Raw genomic sequence first — 23405 nt, 5'->3', positions numbered from 1 at the left:
TGTATTAGTCTGTTTGGGCTGCCATAACAAAATACCACAGTCTGGGTGGCTTAACAACAGAAATTTATTTTCTCATAATTCTGGAGGCTGGGAAGTCCAAGATCAAGGTTCTGGCTGACTCGGTTTCTGGTGAGAGCTCTCTTCCTGGCTTGCAGACAGTGCCTGCTCACTGTGTCCTCACCTGGTGGAGAGAGAGAGAGAGAAAGAGACCTCTCTGGTGTCTCTTCTTATAAGGACTCTAATCTTATCAGATCAGGCTCCACTCTTATGGAGACTCTCATTTAACCTTAATGACTTCCTTTCTCCAAACGCAGTCACATCGGAGGTTAGAGCTTCAACATATGAATTTTGGGGGACGCAATTCAGTCCATAGTAAGTATGAACTCATGGTTTAAAAAATACAGAGAAGTAGATACAGAAATAAATATTGCTATAAATATATGTGTACATGTATGCATGTGTATGTATACCCATGAACACATGCAAACATACACATTCCCCAGCCATGTCTGCTGAGAGGGCCTAGAAGCAATGACACTCGAAGAGGAATAAGCACACTTAGCACCAGTTATTGATTTCTCAATACCATGCTGTACAAAGGGAACCACGGCTCCTTGGAGAAATGATTAATTCTACCACTGGGGTTGAGAAAGTTCAAGATGATCCTAGAACACCTTGTGCAAGAAAGTAAGTAAGTACTCAAAGAATGATGGAGATGTGTCAAAAGGACTAGAAGTCAGTTTGTGGGCTCCCACAAACTAAGGGCTCCCATTAGCCAAATGTGGAGCATGAAAATAAAATAGGACAGTAACAGATTATAACCCAATGAGTAAAATAAGATATATAAGTTTATAGTAATATAAATAAATGAATTAATAAATAAACAGAGGAGAAGAGAAAACCCTTCCTTATATTAGGATGCCAGCTAATAAATGTAGAAGGAACGATGCAGTTAGAAAATCACTAATGGCTACTAAAACAGCCCTGTGGCAGTTACAAAAACAAGGACTGTAGTAGTTTTGCATATTTTCCCTCTGTTGTGTATATATGGTGTCTTTGTACATACTACCCTTTTTTTTTCCTCTTTCCATTTTCATTTTATAGGTAAACTTTTATTTAAGTTGTCGGAAGTTAATCTTACAATTTAGTCTATGTAACAGTATATTTTTTGGACTACTGCAAAACCTGAGAAGTATTTATTTATTAATATTTTTATTTATTTATTTGGTTGCTCTGGGTCTTAGTTGCGGCAGGCGGGCTTCTTAGTTGTGGCATGCGAACTTTAAGTTGCAACATGCATGTAGGATCTAACCCGGGCCCCCTGCATTGGAGTCTTAACCACTGTGCCACCAGGGAAGTCCCTATTATATTTTTTATTTTTTAAATTAATTAATTAATTTATTTTTGACTGCATTGGGTCTTCGTTGCTGCGTGTGGGCTTTCTCTAGTTGCAGCGAGCGGGGGCTACACTTCGTGGTGGTGCACGGGCTTCTCATTGCAGTGGCTTCTCTTGTTGCAGAGCACGGGCTCTAGGCGCATGGGCTTTAGTAGTTGTGGCATGTGGGCTCAGCAGTTGTGGCTTGTGGGCTCTAGAGCTCAGGCTCGGGAGTTGTGGCACATGGGCTTAGTTGCTCTGTGGCATGTGGGATCTTCCCGGACCAGAGCTCGAACCTGTGTCCCCTGCATTGGCAGGCAGATTCTTAATCACTGTGCCACCAGGGAAGTCCAACTGTTATATTGCTTAGATGTTTGTTTCCGATATGTCTGGCGCCTAGGCTGGGAAAACTGTAAGGCTAGAACTGCTGATTGGAGTGCTTCAGTGGCTTCCCAAAATGACCTGGAGCGTGGTGGCCTCAGAACAGCCAGCCTTCTTTCCTGATGGCTCAGGGCTGCCTGAGTTCTGGTGAACAAGGAAGAAGCTGCATTGTCTTTGTTGACATAACTTAGAAGTCACAGTATCATTTCTGCCACTCCCTTAGTTACGATCAGCTCACAAACCTGCCTGGAGTCAAGGGAAGGGGACTCTCTTGATGAGAGAAGAATCAAAGAATTTGTAGCCGTTTTTTAAAAACCACCATAGAAGAGAACTTAGGACTCAGAGCCCGGCAGTTAGGCTCAAACCCTACTTGCTTAGTTACGGTGCTGTTGTAAGAGAAGACTGCCACCGGAGAGGCAGGCTCCCAAAGCATTTCAACTCCACTGAAGATTCTTGTTGCTCCTCTTGATCCCCGGATACCATGATGTTGGCTATTTTGGCATCTTTCCTGATGGGTCAGGGGAAGGTCCTCTTGGCTCTCTAGTGGCTCCTGTGAACTTTGATCTTTCTGGGCCGTGGCAGCAGAGAAAGAACCAGAGTCGGGGAAAATCTCCACGATTCACCACATCCTTAAGAGGCCCCAGTGGTAATGGGAAGTTAGAGACCCAAATAGTAGTGGAGGGGAGACCACATTTGCTTTTTTTGCTGTGCGGTTTGAGTGGGTCAGGTTTTGTAAAGAGTCTTTTGTGAGACTGGGGAAAGTTCACGGTTAAAGTAGAGACCTAAGGGGAAAGTTCACAGTTAAAGTGGATTCAGGGACTTTAAGGCAGCTGTAGCATTTCTAACGGTCTGGAAATCTAAATTTAGTTCCTAGCTTAATGTGTCTGAATCTCATTTTCTTCAACTGTCAAGTGGAGCTAATAAACGACTTGTCTCACAAGGTTTTGAGGGCTAAGGAGGTGATGCAGGTTGGACACTCAGCACAGAACATCATCTGATGGGGACCCAGTGCCCAGGCCAGCCCTTGGCGTCTACTCCTCTTGCTTTAAAGCTCCCGCTGTGCGTGGAGTGGAGAGATGGTGAGGGCCCTTTCCTGGGGCCTCTTTGCATAGCTGGCTGAGAAATGGAAACAACGTACACAGACTCCCCAAGTTCAGAACTGGGGGCCTGTGACAACCCCCACAATCTCGGGACCTCTTGCCTGGCCCCGACCTCTGACCATTGCCACCAGATTGGGACCATTCTCTTTGCCGCCATTCAGGGGCAGTCTTCTGAGGTCCTGCCGCCTCCCAGACCAAGACTGAAGTCCAGATTTACATAGTAGGTAAAAGCCTGGATCTAGAAATCAAATATCTGAATTCCATTGTCCACTAGTTGCTTGACACTGGATAAGTCACATAACCTCCCTGTACCTCTGTTTCCTCATTTTCAAGCAGAGGTGGTTTAACAGCTTCGACCTCACAGGGCTGTTGGGGAAGAGTAAATGAGACGAGTAGCGCGCCTGGCCCATGGGGAGTGCTCTCCAGGTGTGATTCCTGTTGGGCCACTTCCACTTTTATCCGAGGCTGACGGGCAGTGGTGGAACTGACTCAAGCCATCCTGGCTCGGGTGTCTATCCTCACAGGTGAGGCCCCTTCTTTCCCCTGGGAACGTGGTCCACTGGGGTCTGCACATCCCCACCACAGGTCCCAGCAGGAGGCAGCCCCTTGAGGGTGTGGTCTCAGGGCCACCTCCCTTGGGCACCCACAGTCACTTAGCCTTAGGGGCGCAGCCTTGCCAGTCAGCGTCCTGGGTGGCTTCACACAAAGATTGGCCTCAGGGGGTACCTCTGATTCCGGATCTGGTCCTGGCCAGCTTCCACTGGGGAGGAGGGCTGAGCTTTGTCAGAGTCAAACGCCTTCACTACTGGTCCAGGCCCAGCCCGTGGCCCCTTGCCTCTGCCTCTGCCCAAAGGTGCCCAGAGCTCAGGCTGCCTCACTGCCTCATGTCTCCTGCAAAGGCCTAGGCACTCCTTGGGAGCTGGATTAACAAGTTCAAAGCCCCCCAGCGTCCCGCCTAGCTCCATTCAGAGGGGACCCCACCTACTACTCTGGTAGCCCCTGTTCCCACAGTCTGGCAGGAGCCACGTTGGGAACAAGCCTGGAGGCCCACGGGTGAGAGTGTGTGTCCTGGCCTGGCTCACAGGGCTCCTGTAGAGCCCCCTGCCCTGCAGCTGCAGGGAACAGGAGTCTGGGTGCCATCCCAATGGTGTCACAAAGTGAACACTGACTGGATTGTGAGTCAGGACACCTAAGTTCTAAACTTGGCACTCACATCATCAACCAGCTGTGTGACCTAAGGCAAGTCACATACCCTCTCTGGGCCTCCGTTACCCCCTCCATAAAATGAGAAGCCTCAAGCAAATATTCGTTAAGGCCTCTTCCAGCTCAGGCATGCTTTTGTAGCATAATGCCAGGTACATAGTAGATGTTCAGGAAATGTTTTCTAGTAATTTAACTATAAGATTCAAGGCAGGATTCTCCAGGTCCCCGCACCCATCTATTTTCTTACTGTGCATTTTGCCTTTGCTGTTAGCTGATTTGGGTCAAGTGCCAGCTCAGGGCTTGGGACATAAAAGGTGTTAAACCACTGTGAGTTGAGTCTATATATGCAGTATGTTTACAGTAGCCCAGACACTGAGAACAGAATAGAATCTGACTGTGAACAGTAAGAGCTGATCGTGGAATCTCAGGGTGGGCTACACCTTCCTCCTTATTACAGGTTGGCTCCCCCTCTGGGCATATCGAATGTCATTGCATTGGGGCTCACAGTATCTATCTAGTGTCACTACTTGTTCCCTAAACAATCTAACCCCGTTTTTCCTCACACTGTTCCCTCTGCCTAGAACACCTGTCAGGGGCTGGGATTTACCCCATTTATAAGCTAAAAAGCTAGCCTGCTGTCGTTTCATAAATGCTGGCAGAAGACACAGGATTCCTGAGTCAGAGACAAAGGATTGACCGCTGTTGGCACAGCAAGCAGCATTAGCACCATTGTTACACATTTTCCCCTTGTTCTCAAGTTTCACGGGGGCACCACAGAGGGGCCCAGGTGGATGTTACACATGCAGCAGGTTTGCGTCACAGCTGCGGAGCACTGAGCTTGGAAAACCCACCACAGTCCCCTCCTACCTCACCACTTTTATCATAAGCAATAAGTGAGTCTGCTCTGTGTCTGGGAGAAGATGTTCCCTCATCCCTCAAAGTTGCTGGCTGCAAACACAGCACTGAGAAATGGTTGCGGAAAGAGCGGTCATGGCCTTGCATTCTTGGCATACTCAGTGATAACATCCAGGGATGCTCAGGACCTGCGTGATGGGGGACTGCCTCGTCCAAGACACCTATCCCCCACCTCTGCTTGTCAAAACTCTATCCATCCTCAAATGACACTTCGTTTTTGAATCTTTCCTCAGCCCTCCCATCACAATACTCTTTCCCTTTTGTATTTTCCTTATAATTCTCATCCATGCCTCTTTTTTGTGTCCACAACTGTCCCTCCCCTACCAGCAGAGTGCAAACACTTTGAGGGCAAGCATTGGTCCTCTTCCTTCCTGCATTCCACACCCAGATTGTTTGCATCCAGCAGGTGCTTAGACCATACTTGTTGAGTTGGAGGTATCAAGATCTTTGTGCATGGTTATGCTTTTGCGGAGTCTGTGGACCGTGTTTTGGAATGTCTTCAAGATTCCAGAGGCTAAAAATATCTCCTCAAAGCCGCCAAGGGCGCTTCCTTATAAGGAGTAGGATTTGCCTTGTGAAGCCAAAAGTTTGTGTCCACCAGGTGGCGCCCCACCCCAACTCTCCTGATGCCTTATTTATTTATTTATTCTTTATTTTTTATTTATTTTATTTATTTATTTTTGGCTGCGTTGGGCTTTCGTTGCTGCACGGGCTTTCTCTAGTTGTGGCGAGCGGGGGCTACTCTTCGTTGCGGTGTGCGGGCTTCAGTAGTTGTGGCGCATGGGCTCAGTAGTTGCGGCTCGCGGGCTCTAGAGCACAGGCTCAGTAGTTGTGGCACACGGGCTTAGTTGCTCCGCGGCATGTGGGATCTTCCAGGATCAGGGCTCGAACCCGTGTCCCCTGCGTTGGCAGGCAGATTCTTAACCACTGTACCACCAGGGAAGCCCCAGATGCCTTTTTAGAAGAGGGAAGGATTCTCTTGTCTGCCTCTAAATGTTTGTTGGCTTAGGTCTCCCACTTACAGAGGTAGTTTGTGTGGCATAATTCCCTGTCATCAGTGCAGCACCCAGATTCAGCCCCCAGCTGCGCATCCTAGCCCCAACCACACTCGAGACTGGCGCCCTGAAGACATTGAGGATGTCTCTCCAGGGGTTGCTCAGGGATGCTGAAGGAACAGCCCTGAAATTGGGATCGGAAGACCTAGGTTTGAGTCCCCACACTGACACTTAGTAGCTGTGCTTCTTTGGGCAAGTCATGTAACCTTTCTGGGTCCCTGTGAGAGTAGCTGAGAATTCAATATGCGAAAGTATATAAAAGCGTATTGAATGTGGACCTGGAGTCAGCCACACCCAGGCTCCTATTTAAACTGTCATCCACCAGCTCTGTGAGCATGGTCCACTTCCTTACCCCTCTAAGCCTTGGTTTCCCCATCAGTGAATCAGAGTTAATACCAGTTATTTTAAAGAGTTGGTATAAGGATTAGGTAGAACAATAAAGTGCTCACTTTATATAAAGTGTATAGTAAGCATTCAATTCATAATAATCACATATATATTATGTATCCCTAGCCCCTCAAATGGTGCCTAGAACTTCCTAGGTGCTTAATATCTATTTGCTGAATGAAAAGATTTCACAGACGAGGAAACTGAGGTACAGACCCCCCCAGGTCCCAGCACCAGGGAGTGGCGAAGCAGTGAGAAGTAGCCAGGCAGTCTGCCTCCAGGGTTTACACCCTGAGCCTTTACGCCATGCTGTCTTACCAAAAAATGCAGGTGGTATACACCACCATTTGTTCACTTAAAATATGCATTCAGAGTTTTCTCGGGTACCCATAGGTGGGGCTGAGTTGGCAGTGGGAGGCATTAGCTCCCTGAGAAGCCACGTAGTTTTTCTCCCTCAAGGGGAGCCAGGGGCCAGCTGCCTCATCCCATGACCGAGAGACGAGAAAGGGAGCTCCGTAGGGTAGGATAAGCTGGGGGTCTGATGCATGCACAGTCCCCAGGACAAGAGGGGTCCTCTCACTTTCACTGCTGTCCCTGCAGCCACCCAGTCTTCCACTCCACAGACATTTACTGAGTCTCTTACGTGCCAGGCACAGGCAAAGATGGATAAGACTTGATAACCAATGGTTATGATGTAGCTGACTCGACTACTACAGAGGGAACCTCCAAGGGGGGCCTAGAAGAGCCAGCAGTCAACAGCCTGGGAGGCTAAACCAAGGGGAGGAGCATTTAAACTGGGCATTGAAGGATAAGTAAGAATTTGCCAGACGAATGGGGTCTGGGAATGAAGGGCATTCTGAGCCTATTTGGGAACCTTAAGAGGTTTGGTGGGGTTGGCATGCTGGGTGCAAGCATGGGTAAGAAAACGAAGTGGAAAACCAGGAAATTGGAAGTTGGTTGGGGCCAGATTGTGAAACATCCCCATAGAAGAGATAGAACCCTATTCTGTGGTCAGTAGGGGAAGCAGTGTATATACAACCAGGTCTGTGTTTTAGAAAGATGCCACAGTGCACAAAGGTTGGATCAGAAGGGGAGGGAAGAGAGACCAGCAGCAGTTACCAGTTTCGTGGTCTTAACCTCTCTAGGCTCCGTTTTTCTCCTCCGCAAGATGAGGAAAATAATTGTATGTATCTCGGGGGTTCTTTGAGGCTTAAATGAGAATTCCTGCAAAGCACAGTAATAGCAATAATGTAAAGCACTGTTGGGCTTTGCTGTCTCTTAGAGCTGGGTTTGTGTCCTGGTCATCCTGGGAAGCCTATTTTTAGTATGCTCGATGGCAAAGAAGTTTGGAAAAAAGAGATTGAACTAATAGGACTTCGCTTTGTGGCACGGGAGGGGCAGTGGGGCCTGGAGCAGGTGATGGTCCCTTTCACTGACAGGAGAACTCAGATGGCTGAGACAAAGTCTGAGCCCAGTTTTGGACAGAATAAGTTTGGGGTGGGCACTGGCAGGATATGATATTCGGATGTCCAGGTGAGAAGAGATGGCAGCTTAAGCCTGGCACTGCTCTCCTCCAGCGCCAAGGAAGGGCCGGGAGGCCCCAGAGAACTATTAGGACAGGAGGGAGGAGAAAGAAAAAGGCCCAGCCTAAGACTGAGGGGACGCTCCACCTCCAGAAGACCGCTCTCAGCTTCGAGGCTGGACCGGAGCCAGGGAGCCAGGGCAGGCAGGGCGGGCAGATGTGGTAAACTCGGCCCAGTCGGACGGAGCGGAAGACCCGCCGCCGGCTGGGGTGCCCTCCGCCCTGCCCCGAGGAGGAAGGAATCCGAGCTGGGAGTTTGGCGCCGACGGGAAGGGGGGCACCAGGGTGGTGAGCGAGGCCCAAAGAGAGAAGGCAGGAAGCCTGGAGGAGCGAGTGGGGGTGGAGAAGGAGGAGGGGAAGGGAGAGGGCGGGCAGGAGGGGTGGAGAGAGAGAGAAACGGAGAAAGAGAGGAGGGCTGCGGGGAGGAGGGAGGGGAGGAGAGAGGGGAGGTAGAGTGGGGAGAAGGGGAGAGGAAGAAAGGAGGACTCGGAGGGGAGCGAGGAGGCCGCGGCGGGCTCAGGGGCACGTCGGCCGGGCCACCCCCGCGAGCCAGACGTCGCCATTCCGCTGCTCGGGGCGCCGCCGCCGCCGCCACCGCGCCCGGGGGCCATGCTCCCGCCGCCCCCGCGCCAGCCGCCGCCCCAGGCGCGGGCAGCCCGCGGCGCGGTGAGCCTGCAGCGGGCCTTTCTGCGCGGCCCGCTGGGCGTGCTGCGGCTGCTGCAGCTGCTGGCCGGCGCCGCCTTCTGGATCACCATCGCCACAAGCAGGTACCAGGGTCCGGTGCACTTTGCGCTCTTCGTGTCCGTGCTCTTCTGGCTGCTGACCCTGGGCCTCTACTTCCTCACGCTGCTGGGCAAGCACGAGCTGGTGCCCGTGCTGGGCTCGCGCTGGCTGGTGGTCAACGTGGCGCACGACCTGCTGGCGGCCGCGCTCTACGGCGCCGCGATGGGCATCATGATCAGCCAGACGCAGAGCCACAGCTACTGCAACCTCAAGGATTACCAGATGTCCTGTGCCTACCACGCCTTCCTGGCGGCCGCCGTCTGCGGCGGCCTCTGCCTCGGCCTCTACCTGCTCTCGGCGCTCTACGGCTGCTGCCGCCACTACCAGGGCGAGCAGGAGGTGGCGTGAGGTCGCTGCGCCGCGGGGCGGGGGACCCGTCCTTCCTGCCGCCGCCGCCCCGCTCCCGTGCGCCCCGGCTCCCTCCCCTCGCCCTGCGTTCCCGCCGCCGCCCGCGCCCCGGCGCCCGGATCGCAGTTCCCGTCCGACGGCTTCGCCGCCGTCCAGAGTCCGGACAGCTGCGCCGTCTCCTGGGACCAGGGCAGGGCCGCATCCGAGGGGCGGACGCACTCTTTCAGTCGGGCCGCCCCGAGGCTAAGCCTCGCTGTTCCTCTTCCCCTTCCCGGCCGAGAGCGAGACGTGGACAGGCGCCGCGTAGATCCGGGGGAGGCTCCCAAATTGGAACCAGTCTACTGGCGGCGCCACTGCCCCCTCCCTCCCGCTCCGCGTTCGGAAGAGCACCCCCTTGCCCTGGCCCCTCTTCCAGCCCCGAGTGCTGAAAAAGGCAGGCATGACGCCGCGGGCGTAGCTGGGGACGGGCCTCCACTGGTCCTGGGATGAGCGACGGGTGTGGTTTTAGTTTGGGATTGTGCAGGCATCCTGCGCAGTCCTTCCGGGCCATCCCTCGGTGCTTTGATGTCTTGCGCTGGGGCCCATCTGCAAAGGTGAGGATGGATAGGGGGCTGTACCCTTGCACCTTTGGAGTCTTCTTTCTCCTCCTGTTACGCCTTTGTCCTCGCGGTTCACGGAGGCCAGTTCCTAACGCCCACTAGCTTCCCTGGCCTCGCCTTCCCAGCCTTCCTCTCACAGGTTTCTGTTCCGTCCCCATCTCCCAATATCTTTTTTGCATTAGGGATACCACACCAGCGTCAAGGAATGTTAGGCGAACCCCACCCCCTTCTTTTTGCAGATGGAGACTCAGAGCTTGCTCTTGCGAACAGCCAGAAAAAGATTAGAACCCGGTCTTTGGACTCCCAGTCTAGCGTTGTTTACTTTAAAGCATTGGTTGTTCCCAGGAATCCGGACTCTGGAGCTACCCTCTAATAGAGGGTTTCAAGGCCAAAAGGGTTTGTCTAAGGTGCTTTCTCCCCTTCTTGAAGATTCACAATGCTCATTAGCATATGAAAGGCTCTGAGAAGTCCTGCTCTAAAAGAAGCCCAAGTAACTCAGTTTACAGTGTTAACTGCCTCTGGACCTGGACCAGTTTTTTCCACCTAAGGTTCCAAGCAGCCGTTTGTCGTCCTGGCTCTCATTTATCACCAAGGGTCCCGACCCATTGGCTGTGGTCTGTTTGAAGACAAGGGGCACTCCTTCTCTTTCCCAGGGAATTTCTATAGCAGAAGGAGGCCCCGCACCCCCTTCATTAAAGAGAAGATAGCCGGCCCTGCCAGGCCAGTGAGAGCCTGGTGAAACTGTGGATTGAACATTCCTTTACATTGTTTGGGAAATGAAGCCAAGGTTATCCTGATGGTTTCCTGGTTTCCCAGTCAAAAGGAACATCACCTGTAAGAGATGCTGGCATTGACCATGAGCAACTGGCAGGGGTGGGTCGCACCAAACAGAGAAGAAAACTCGGGATCTGGGATGAACAGCTGGCCCAGCCTCGGTAAGGTAAGATGCCTCTTGGCTTTCTGGAGAGGTCATAGGCCTTTGAATAAAAAAACCCAGAGCCTGCTCCTTTTCTAAAAGTTAAAGGGTTTTTATTCAGGAGCAAGTTGAAGGGGTGACAGTAATAACCACAATGTCCAAAGGGTTATTACAACAATTCAACCTTTTTGCTAAATCCTTCAAAAGTCTGCTCTTTGAAAAAGTTCAACCCTCTCTGGATTAGAAACTAGAATAGGGGAGGCCAGAATACGTTTTTGTGAGCGTGTTTGTAGAGTTTAGTAGGAAAAGTCTTAGGTTTCTCTGTTGTAGTGGTGAAGATCTGAGTGGGGATGTGGAGCGCTTTTGTGAGTTTTACATAGTCACCATCTTTGCATCTTTGTGCCCGGCACTGCTCAAAGCACTTATGTATTCATTTCATTCTCTCAACAACCCTATTGAGCTGGGTTCTAGTATTATTTCCATATTCTGTATGAGGAAAATGAGTCACAGAGAGGTTAAGTGACTTACCTAGAGTCTCCCAGCTGGTGAGTGGTGAGTGGTGGAGCTCGGATTTGAACCCTGGCAGTCTGACCTCTTCAGAACCAGGCTGTGCTATATACAGTAGGGGGTCAATACATGTTAGATACTGTTAACATGGTTATCTTTATTTATTTATTTATTTTAATATTTTTGGCCACACCACGTGGCTTGTGGGATCTTAGTTCCGCGACCAGGGATCGAACCTGCACCCTTGGCAGTGAAAGCGCGGAGTCCTAACCACTGGACCGCCAGGGTATCCCCATGGTTATCTTTGGAAAAAAAATTTTTTTAAATTGTGGTAAAATATTCATAACATACAATTGACCATCGAAACTGTCTTTAAAGCGTACAGTTCAATGGCATTAAATACATTCACATTGCTGTACAGCGATTAGCACCAACCATCTCCAGAACTTTTTCATCTTGCAAAACTGAAACTCTGTATCCATTAAAATTGTGGTTATTTGTGTTATTGTTGTTGCTATTGTTTTCTGTCCTCCGGGAAATCCCAGAACACTGAGCCTTTCAGCGTCTCAGTTAGGCTGGGGTCCTGCTGCCATGCTCCAGGCAGGGTACCTGTTTCCTCAGCGCCCACCGCTGGTGCCAGCCAGAGCCTGGGGGTGGCCTTTGCTGGGATACTGGGGGTGTCTTGGAAGCCCAGCAACTTTGGTTCTTCTGTTGCAGGTTTCCATGTTGCTGAGGCCATGGAGACTCCCAGAGCCGGTCATTCTGACCTCTCCCAGGGCCCACTTCCCTGGGCCAGCAGAGGGTTTCAGTGTCTTCACTGGCCATATAGGGAGGTGGGGAGGGGGAACAATCTTTGCCCAGCAGCTCCCTTTCCACATCATTCAGTGGAACAGCCAAGATAGTGAAGGTTCATTTTGCCTTGACATAGAGAAATTCCTATTCTGCTTGCGTTATGACTTGGGCATAAGCTTCCAGATACCTGGAACTGAGCCGTGCACCCCTGAACCCTAAACAATGGCTTTTGAGCTCCAGCATGTGTTCTTTTCTCTTTTTTAGATCATCACGTAAGCTGCATCCTCAGCTCAGATCCAGCCCTTTGAGGACCTCTTCTTAGCCCCCAGCCCATAGTTCTTTGTCTGTGGTTAGCTGACCTTACTCAGGAGCAGACGTCTCCTTGACCTTCATGGTACCTTATACAGCCACATGTGCCTGAAACATTCCAGAGCTCACTGGCTCGTCTAGATGTGCCTTCCCACTTGGCCTCCCGTGGCTTCTCCAGATGTGAGAAGGACATGAAGATGGCTCCCACACCCATCCTCTCCTCCCCCTTGGGGCCATGTGCTATGGGAATGGCTACCTGAGCTGGCCCGGAACTTTTGGATACTGGAGGCAGTCTCCTTGGCCTCCCTCTTTGGACTCCAGGACTCGATCCAACCTGACACTGCTGTGGGCTGCCCCCAGCCCAAAAGTCTGGGACCAGTTGTGGGCCCAGGAGAGGATTTCTCCAGTATTCTACAAAGGCCAAAGAGAGGGTGTGCATGGGAGGGTGAGGGAGGGTAGGGAGAGGGGACTGATGTGCCTCATTCAGTAGTTTAGTGGTGATTACTAATATGCTTTTCTGAATAAAGTTTGTTTGTCTGATCTGGGTGTATGTGTCTTCTCTCCTGCCCCCTGCAGTAACCCTCTGTGTCAGGTCCCCTAGCCTCCCTCCATCTTCTCATTTTGCCACACTTGTCTGCCTCCCCGGCTTCCCCTTCTTTCTGGGAGGGAAAGAAAAATGAGGTCATAGATTTCCAGTACAGTTAGGGCAGGACACAGGAATCAGGAAGAAAACTGCCTGTGTCTGTCCCTGACTGAGGCTGGAGGGAATTCCAGAAGCTCCCACTCCGGCTCTCAATGGGCCCTCTGTTTGGGAAGTTCCACTGCCTGATGGGCAGGCACAGGATGACTATGGTCACGGAGCCAGAGGGTCCTGTTCTGGTCCAAGCCCATCATATTACAGAAGGGGAAATGAACCCCAGGGTGGCGTGGCAACTTGCTTAATGTCACAGAGCTGACTGGGGCCAGAGTGGGGTCTCCTGGAGCCCAGGCTCTGGTTCTTTCCTGCAGATCATTGTTCTGGTGTTGCCTTCTAGACACACCCAATCTGGTCCCCCCTCTCTGCCTTCCAGCCTCAGCCTGCTGACTGAGGTACCCTGGAAAGGGCTGGAGGGCAGTTAACAGGCTTCTTGTCGGCTCCTCCCTCCTGTGACCTGGGCCTGAAGTCCACAGCCAGGACATAGAGTTCTACTGGCAGATCTCAAAACCCACCTAGAACGGCTCCAGGCAGGGATCTGATGCTGTGTGTGCTCCACACCCACTCTCTTCAAAGCACCCTCTTCAAATACAGCACAAACTCTCTCTCTCTCTCTCATCCTCCTCTTCATGGTTTGCATTTCCAGGGTGGAGGAGAATGCCACCAGCTGCCCAAGATCCTCCCTTTCTCCCCTCTTCCCTCTGTGTCAATTAGTGAATATCACACAAAATAAAAAGTGGCCTTTATGCAAAGGCTGGTAAGCCACCCGCTCTACTTTAGCTCGGTGGAACATTTGCAATTGAAAATGTGCTTTTACTTGCATTACCCTATTTGATCTTGTCACCAGTCTTAGAGGTTGGCATTGTCACCCCCATTCAATAGAAGAAATAGAGTCCCAGAGAGGAGAAGGCCTTATCCATGGTCACATAGCTGGCAAGTGGCAGGACTGGGCCTGGAAAGTAGATGTTCTCTTACTATCCTCAGCAGCCAGTTGCTAAGCTCTGTGGGCCTCTGGGCAGGTTCTGAGGTAGAGGTGGAGTTTGGTTTTCCCTCCTAGAGACCAGGTGTTCAGGAATGGTCTAATCTGACATTTCCTGTTTAATGCTGGGGGCACTTTGAAATAAGACACTGCTCCTTGGGGACATAACTGAGCCCATTTGGGTCTGGGGAATCCGAGGGATTTGTTCATTTCTGTCTATTACTTTTCCTGCTTTTCTAGGGATGGGAGTGGGATGGTCAATGGTGAGGAAGGAGAATTAAGAATTCCTTTTCAGGCATAAAAAGGAAAGGGCAGGGATATGGGAGAAAGGTCTCGTTAGCACTATTTATATTTTTATTGTTTTTGTTTGTTACAATTGTTATTTGTAGAATAAAATAGCAATATATACCCATTAAATTTTTTTACCTGTACAGAAGTGTACAAAGTAAAAAGAGAAGTCATTCGATCATCCTAACCTCACACCTGAGCAATAAGCCATTGTTCACTATTAAGCCTTCTTCCTTAATTTTTATAACTAATGAAATATCTGGATGCTCATCCACATACACACATATACATTCAGACTCTTCTACAACTTGCTTTTAAAATTTAGCAATAATATAGTTCTAAACACTTTCTAATGTTCTATAATAATATAGCTCTAGTCCTTTTTATTTTATTTTATTATTTTTTTTATTTTTTTGGAGAAAGAGTTCCACTACCACAGTGGGAATTTTTATTTTATTTTATTATTTTTTTAAAATTTATGTATTTTATTTATTTATTTTTGGCTGCGTTGGGTCTTTGCGGCTGCTCGCGGGCTTTCTCTAGTTGCAGAGAGCAGGGTCTACTCTTCTCTTCGTCGCGGTGCGCGAGCTTCTCATTGCGGTGGCTTCCACGGGCTTTAGGCGTGCGGGCTTCAGTAGCTGTGGCGCACGGGCTTAGTTTCTCCACAGCATGTGGGATCTTCCCGGACCAGGGATCGAACCCATGTTCCCTGCATTGGCAGGTGGATGCTTAACCACTGCACCACCAGGGAAGTCCCTCTAGCCCTTTTTAAATGTTCATATAAACAGTCAGAGACTGCAAGAATTTTGTGGGCTTTCTGGAGCCTTTATAACTTTCTCACTTTGGCTAACTCCCTTGGTTGCTTTCTATAGAGATCATAGTAAAAACTGGCCCTTTTTTTACAGATGACGAATAGAGGCTTAGGATGGGGAGTGGCTCTCCGGGGTCTGTGCTCCTTCTACCCCCAGAGTGCCAAGAGTAGCAAGCACGGGAGGGAGCAGAGGGGCGGCGGTATCTGGCTTCACAGCCAGTCTTGGGGAGAGGAGCACCAGGGACTAGGGTTAGTGGGGGCAGCTGGAGAGAGGTGAGGAGGGCCTGACACTCTCTGGACCCTGTGGAGCAAAGGAGAGGTATGCTGGGCAGGTGGCCAGAACCCAAAGAGGGCACCTGGGCATAGCCAGCAGGAGGGCAAGGGCCTCCACACCAACCTCATCAGCCTGTGGAAATTCCAGCTGGGCTCTTAATCTGAAAGCCCTTTTGCCCTCCCTGTTCCATGACCCCATTCCTTTTTGGTTTTTCCCCATTATTTATTTATTTATATATTTATTTTTATTGGGGTATCGTTGTTTTACAATGTTGTGTTAGTTTCTACTGTACAGCGAAGTGGAGTTCCCTGTGCTATACAGAGGGTTCTCATCATTTTATACATATTAGTGTATATATGTATGACCCCATTCCTTTTGAACTGGGTGGCTATTTGGGATCTTGTAGGCACCAAGGCTGTGGTGTTCCTTCCCCAGCACTGAGGTGAGGGCCAGCTCCCAGAGGCAGTCCCTCTGCAGCTTGATAGCTGCATCTCCCTGGGGGTGGGAGGCAGGCTGTCCTTGCTGCCATCTCCAGGAGTCCTGAAGGGGGCTCTCTGATGCCACAGGTAAAGTACTTCTGAGACAAAGTTGGGAAGAGGGGAGAAAGGGAACAAATATTTGGAAGTGTTGGTAATGAGCCAAGAATATGATGGATGCCTTATGTAACGTCCTTATCATTCTCACAAGCCCGTGCATATACCCCTATTTAACAGACATGGAGACAGGTTCAGAAGGGTAAACTGATTTCCCCAGGGCACTTGACTAAGTAACAGAAACAAGATTCAACCTCAGGTCTAAGCTACCATGCTCTGCTGTTTCAGAGGATTTCCCAGAAGACTGTTTCTTCCAGCCATCCAAAGACTTCACCCAGATCTACACTAGATTTTGTAATAATTATATCTTAAGCTAAGGCAGGAAGGAAAGTTTATTATATTATTAAAAATCTGAATTATCTCAGCTTCTCCCTTCCTGGTTTAAAAAGAAGTTGGATAATTACCTTCAGGTTTGATCAGCTCACTGTGCTGAGGTCACTCTCCTGCTCCCTAGAGACAGTCCCTCTGTCTGCCGGATGTAAGAAGCATTTGTGAAACTGCTCCTCCACCCTGCCCTTCTCCCTCTTGAGACCCAGTGCCATAGGTATGGCCGTCTGACCTGACTCTGAACTTTTGGATACTGAACTCTGTCTTTTGCAATCTTGCCCTGATTCTGTGTTGGAATGACAATCTCACCAGCCATGGAATGAAGCCTCTACTGGTCTTTTTTTTTTTTTTTTTTTTAATAAATTTATTTATTTATTTATGGCTGTGTTGGGTTTTCGTTTCTGTGCGCGGGCTTTCTCCAGTTGTGGCGAGCGGGGGTTACTCTTCATCGCGTTGCGCGGGCCACTCATTGCCGTGGCCTCTCTTGTTGCGGAGCACAGGCTCCAGATGCGCAGGCTCAGTAGTTGTGCCTCACGGGCCTAGTTGCTCCGTGGCATGTGGGATCCTCCCAGACCAGGGCTCGAACCCGTGTCCCCCGCACTGGCAGGCAGATTCTCAACCACTGCGCCACCAGGGAAGCCCCTCTACTGGTCTTTCTTGTGTCCACATTTGAGTTTTCTTGAAAAGATGCACAGAGGTGTTAAAAATTATTGTCACTTTCCTGAAGGTCAGGACCTCCTTCTTCCCTACGGAATCTGAGGTCCATCTTTGCTCTCCTTTTTATTCCCTTTGGCAGTTCCCGGGCTGTGACTCTGTGCTCCAAGAAGTTCTGCCTCCTTTCAACCTGAAAGGACTCACTGTTCTCATCTTGTTTCCTGGGGTTCCAGTCCATCTGGAGAGACGAACTGACCATGAGTTTTCAGGTGTCAGTAGTGGGACGTTCACAGACTCCCCTCTTTATGTGTTTGCAAGATCTTCCATGATTTCATTCAAGTCAAAATTATTCCAGGAACACAGGGCGTTGCCAGGAACAGTTACTTGCTCGGCTTCCCTAGCTGTTTCGTATCTGGACATTTCACAACATGTCTTTCCTCACATCCTGGTAAACTCTGTTGTATTTTTCAGCTTCTCGGCATCTTCTCCCAGCCACCCCTAGGAACTAGTGAACTTGCTGAGTTTGTTTTTCCTTTTAAGTTAAATTGGTGAACTACCTCAGTGAGCTTAACCTAGTGGGCCAGAAGGCTGAGGTGATGGGGTCTTTGTGTAGTGACTGTGATAGTGATGATAAAAATGATGATATTATTGTTGATAATGGCATTAATAGTAATAAAGATTACACATGTCCCAATCTCTTGTACTCACAGCTTGCAAAAATATTTTTGCATTCATTATTTCATCTCATCCTTATATGAAAAGATAAACAGCATAGATAATAACCACATTTTGTAGATGAGGCTCAGACAGGTGAAGTGTTTGCCTATCTATCTATGTATCTATCTATCTATCTAATTTATACATATACACACACAAAGATTTATTAGGGTATACTTCTATGTTAAACCTCACATGGCTTAAATGTACACTTTGGGGACTTCCCTGGCGGTCCAGTGGTTAAGGCTCTGTGCTCCCACTGCAGGGGGGATGGGTTTGATTCTTGGTCGGGGAACAAAGGTCCCACATGCCACAGGACACAACCAAAAAAAAAAAAATGTACACTTTGATGAGTTTTGACGTATGTGTACACTTGTGAAGCCATCACAACTAAGACTGTGGACATATCCATTGTGCCCCAATGCTTTTTTGTGCCCCCTTGTAATCTCTTTTTCCCTTTTCCATCTCCCCACCCCAGGCAACTACTGATGCTTCCCATGACTATAGATTAGTTTATATAAGTGGAATGTACAGTATGTGTTTTTTTCCCCCCCCCCATCGGAGGGGGCAGTGTCTGGCCTCTTTTACTCAATAATTTTGAGATTCACTCATGTTGTTGTTGTACCAATAGTTCATTCATTTTTATCTATCGCTGAGTATTATTCCATTGTATGGATATACTATAATTTGTTTATCCATTCACCTGTTGATGGACATTTGTGTTGTTTCAACTTTTTGGTTCCTGCAAATAAAGCTGCTGTGAACATTCATGCACAAATATTTGTGTGGACATACACTTTCATTTCTCTTTGTTAAATACCTAGCAGTGGAGTGGCTTAGCTGTGTGGTAGGTGTATTCTTTTGCTATTTTTATTGGCTATGTTCCAGATGAAATTTGTTTATTTGTGTGTGTGCTCTTGCCTGACATTTATATCATGGATGGTAATTTTGGACTCAGAATAAATTAGAAAGTTTTCCATCTTGTTCTGTTCTCTGGAATAGTTTAACTATATCATTTTACTGATGGGTTTAATAAAATTGTCTACAAAATAACCTGGTCCTGATGCCTTTTAGGAAGCTTTTTTTGTTTTATTGGTTTGTTTTTAGGCAAGCTGTGCGGTTTGTGGGATCTCAGTTCCCCGATGAGGGATTGAACCGGGGCCATGGAAGTGAAAGCCTGGAGTCCTAACCACTAGGCCACAAGGGAACTCCCTTTTAGGAAGTTTTCTGGTTAATTCTCTCAGTTTCGTTAATAGTAATTGGTCTATGCAGGGTTTTTGTGGCTCACCTACTGCCTTTCCATTTGTGGCATTTTTATTCAAGTTGTCTCTCCCATTAATTCTCTCATCTAATTCTCCAATTTAGAATGAGAACTTTTTGAGGGAAGAATTCCAGGCTATTCTTCTCTATATTTCCATGAAGGCACATAATAAGTAGTTATTTAGTGGAATGAATGAATATTAGGGTTTAGCTGCTGTAACAAACACGCCTCAACATTTCAGTGGCTTAATATAACAAAAGTCTATTTGTTGTTCACATACAAATATATTTCTGCCTCACATAGTTGTCCATTGTGGATATTCCAGGTCAGTGGGAGGTTTCCACGATGTGATGATTCAGGGACTTAGGCTCCTCCAACTTTGTGGCCCAGCCATCCCCTCTGCTTTGAGCTGGCATTTGGGAGAAAAGCGGGAGGAGTAGATTTCCGACATTTAAATGCCTTGGACTAGAAGTGACTCTCATCACTCACTTCTTTTGGGGAGTCACATGACCTAAAAATCTACATGCAAGGAGGCTGGAAGGTGTAGTCCATGGTGGAGCAATGGCTGCCCGGCTACAACTCTATACTCTGGAAAAGGGAAAAGGACTTTTGGGTGGACAGTTAACTGCTTCTTTCCTGGGAGGCCACAGGTTTTATTGCTGAGGTTTTCATTGCCTTGCTCTTCGAGACGTTTTTTGCCCCTGTGTTTGATGAATGGTTGTTTTCATGGCTGCCAAGAGCTGTTGAGTAAGAGTAGAACAGCAGACATTCATTTCCTTGCTGTGTTTGTCCAACAACTCACTGTGTCACAGCTGGAAAACTCATTACTCATGAGGACTTCTTTCCCAGGTACAAGAACATAAAGATGTTATTTATTGAACACTTTTCAGACCAATGGCAGTGAGTTATTAATCCAAAAATATACCCAAATATTAAGTTTAAATACTAGAGTAAACCCAAATATTAAAGTGAATCTAAAAATACATATCAGTCAAATGTTTCTTTCATTTATTCATTCATTTAAAAAAATTGAAACAGTTCCTGTAAGATAAAATTTCACGCAGAAATTCTCCGTTTTAGAGTATACAATTCAGTGGTTTTAGTATATTCACAAAGTTGTGCAACTATCACCACTATCCAATTCCAGAACATTTCCATCACCCCAAAAAGAAACGCTGTACCTATTAGTCACTCCCAATTCCTTCCTCCCCACAGTCCCTGGCAGCCACTAATCAATCTACTTTCTGTCTCTATGGACTCGCCTATTCTGGACATTTAGTGTAAATGGAATCATACAATATGTGGTCTTTTGTGTCTACATAGCATAATGTTTTCAAGGTTCATCTATGTTGTAGCATGTAGCAATACTTCGTTCCTTTTTATGATGAAAATTAATATTCCACTGAATGGATATATCACACTTTCTTTATCCATCATTCCTCCGTTTAAAATTTTTAAATATTGTGGCAAAATACACATAACATAACATTTACCATCTTAACCATTTAAAAAAATAATAAGTTTATTTAGTTAGTTATTTAGGCTGCGTTGGGTCTTCGTTGCTGCATGCAGGCTTTCACTAGTTGCAGCGAGCAGAGGCTACTCTCCGTTGCGGTGCCCTGGCTTCTCATTGCGGTGGCTTCTCTTGTTGTGGAGCACGGGCTCTAGGCGCGTGGGCTTCGGTAGTTGTGGCTCGCGGGCTCAGTAGTTGTGGCTCGCAGGCTCTAGAGCGCAGGCTCAGTAGTTGTGGCGCACGGGCTTCATTGCTCCACAGCATGTGGGATCTTCCTGGACCAGGGATCAAACCTGTGTCCCCTGCATTGGCAGGCAGATTCTTAACCACTGCACCACCAGGTAAGTCCCCATCTTAACCATTTTTTAAATGTACAGTTCATTGGTATTAAATATGTTCACGCTGTTGGGCAACCATCTTCAGAACTCTTCTCATCTTGCAAAACTGAAAGTCTGTACTCATTAAATAATAAATCCCCATTCCCCCTCCCTCCAGCCCCTGACAACCACTATTCAATACTTTCTGTCTCTATGAATTTGACTGCTCTAGATACCTCATATAAGTGTAATCATACAGTATTTGTCTTTTTGTGACTGGCTTATTTCACTCAGCATCAATGTCCTCAAGGTTCATTCATGTTGTAGCATGTGTCAGAATTTCCTTATTTTTTAAGGAAAAATAGCCCATTGTGTATGTATACACCACATTTTGTTTATCCATTCATCATAATGATGAATGATGATCCATTCATCATCATTAATGGACACTTGGGTTGCTTCCACCTTTTGTGATTAAAACTGCTGTGAACATGGGTATACAAATATCTCTTCGAGACCCTGCTTTCAAGTCTTTTGGGTATATGCCCAGAAGTGGCATTGCTGGATCATATGGTGATTCTGTTTAATTTTTTTAGGAACTGCCATATTGTTTTCCATAGAGTCTGCACCATTTACATTCCCACCAACAGCACACAAGGTTCTTGTTTCTCCACATCCTCACCAACACTTGTTATTTTCTGTTTTACTCATTTATTTTAAAACAAGCATTCATTGAGTTCCTACTATGCCAGGGCTGTGCTAGATACTTGGCAGAAACTGGGCCTGGCAGGATGTTAAGTCACAGTCCCCGGCTCTCAGGAATTCAGGACACAATGAGGGAAATAGTCATGTTCAAGAGAAAGATTGAGGGGCTTCCCTGGTGGCGCAGTGGTTGAGAATCTGCCTGCCAATGCAGGGGACAGGGGTTCGAGCCCTGGTTTGGGAAGATCCCACATGCCGCGGAGCAACTAGGCCCGTGAGCCACAATTGCTGAGCCTGCGCGTCTGGAGCCTGTGCTCCGCAACGAGAGGCCGCGATAGTGAGAGGCCCGCGCACCGCGATGAAGAATGGCCCCCGCTCGCCGCAACTAGAGAAAGCCCTCGCACAGAAACGAAGACCCAACACAGCCAAAAATAAATAAATAAATTAAAAAAAAAATCAGCTATACTTCAATTTAAAAAAAAAAAAGAGAAAGATTGAAATGCAAGGTGAGGGACTTCCCTGGTGGTCCAGTGGTTAAGACTCCGAGTTTCCACTGCAGGGGGGCATAGGTTTGACGCCTGGTCCAGGAACTAAGATCCTGCATGCTGCGCGGCAAAAAAAAAAAAAAAAAAGAAAGAAAGAAAAAAGAAATGCAAGGTGATAGGTGCTTAATAGAGATGAAAGAGTTCTGTGTAAACACAGAGGAGGAAGTGAGGAATTATTTGGGGAAGTCTTTACAAAGAACCTGATATTCAAGCTGGATGTTAAAAGGTGAGCAGGGGGAGATGAGGTGGAAGGAAGGGTAATCTAAGCCGACAGAGCAGCACATAGCAGCCAGCCTCCAAGATGGCCTCCAGGATGGCCCCGATAATTCTCACCTCCTGGTAGTTATGCTGTTGTATAATCTTCCCATTATGCGTTGGAATGTTGACTAGTTCGACCCGTAAAACCAACAGGATATTGTGAAAGTGACAGTGTGTGACCTCTGCGGATATGGCATAGAAGACCTTGTAGCTTCCTGCCTTGCTGCCTCTTGGATCTCCTGCTCTGGGGGAAGTCAGCCTCCATGTCGCGAGGACACTCAAGATGCCTTCTGGAGAGTCCTAGGTGGAAAGGAACCCAAACCCCTTGCCAGCCTGTCAGCACAAGAGCCAGCACCAACCGGTCTGCTATGTGAGGAAGCCAATCCTCCAGCCCCATCAAGCCTTCAGATGACAGCAGCCCTGGCCAGCATCTGAGCACAACCTCACAAAAGCCCCTGGGCCAAAACCACCCACCAAGCTGCTTGCAGTTTCCTGCAAATACCACCCCAAAGCCAAATAATACATATTTATTATTGTTTTCAGCCACTAAGTTTTTTGTTTTTTTGCTGTTCTGATAAGCCACTAAGTTTTGAAATAATTGTTACACAGCAAGAGATAACTAATGCAGCTAGAAGCATGAGAAGGTATATGCATGGTATATGCAAGAAATGGTGGCATGAGAGACCACCGCCAGAAACCCCAAGTTTGGAGAGGCTTCTGAACAAGTCTGTGTAAGAGTGGGTGAGAGCGCCATCTGGTGGAGAAAGCTGTGCTTAGACATTCCCTTCTTTTCCTGCTCATATTTTTCCAGCTTGTTCTACTTAACATTTCTTGCTAATATTTCTCCAAGAGCCCCAGTGAAATTCAATTATGTGGGCCATATACACCCTTGCTTATAGATTCAAAGACTAACCTCCGAAAAATGTCATGTTAAGGTATTAATTATCCTCTTTTTCTATTTTATTTTCTCCCTTAGTCTCTCCCACCTATCAGCTATCCAGGGGAAAACATCAGTGGCACCAGGATCTGAGGCAAGAAGTGAAGACTCAGAATGCTGGAGAAGGGAAAGAAGGAACCAGGAGAACTTGATTATGAAAAATCAGAGTCAGGTCCCAGAAAGCAGACTCCAGTTGACCAGTCTCTAGTTACCAGGGGAAGCCTTTGTTCATCGATGGGCCATGACTGTTGTCCCTTTCTGGTCTTTAGAGCCTTTTTGTATC

The 23405-nt window shown here is 48.1% G+C and overlaps 1 protein-coding gene across 3 annotated transcripts; it reads left to right on the top strand.

Moving 5' to 3' along the window:
• The first annotated feature begins 8468 nt into the window (after positions 1–8468).
• MARVELD1 (MARVEL domain containing 1) lies at positions 8469–12701 on the top strand. 3 transcript variants are annotated; one of them, XM_061194720.1, is made up of 3 exons: positions 8469–9722; positions 9968–10668; positions 12208–12701. In XM_061194720.1, exon 1 carries the CDS (start codon positions 8608–8610, stop codon positions 9127–9129), a length of 522 nt encoding a protein of 173 aa, XP_061050703.1. In that variant the 5' UTR covers positions 8469–8607; the 3' UTR covers positions 9130–9722; positions 9968–10668; positions 12208–12701. The 3 variants fall into 3 exon arrangements, with proteins under 3 accessions (XP_061050703.1, XP_061050712.1, XP_061050693.1); XM_061194729.1 differs by having other exon boundaries at positions 8469–10663; XM_061194710.1 differs by having other exon boundaries at positions 8469–10668.
• Positions 12702–23405: the final 10704 nt, after the last annotated feature.

The sequence above is a fragment of the Eubalaena glacialis genome, chromosome 1 (assembly GCF_028564815.1).
Source record: "Eubalaena glacialis isolate mEubGla1 chromosome 1, mEubGla1.1.hap2.+ XY, whole genome shotgun sequence".
Taxonomy (NCBI): domain Eukaryota; kingdom Metazoa; phylum Chordata; class Mammalia; order Artiodactyla; family Balaenidae; genus Eubalaena; species Eubalaena glacialis.
This window is presented reverse-complemented; position numbering and strand designations above follow the sequence as displayed.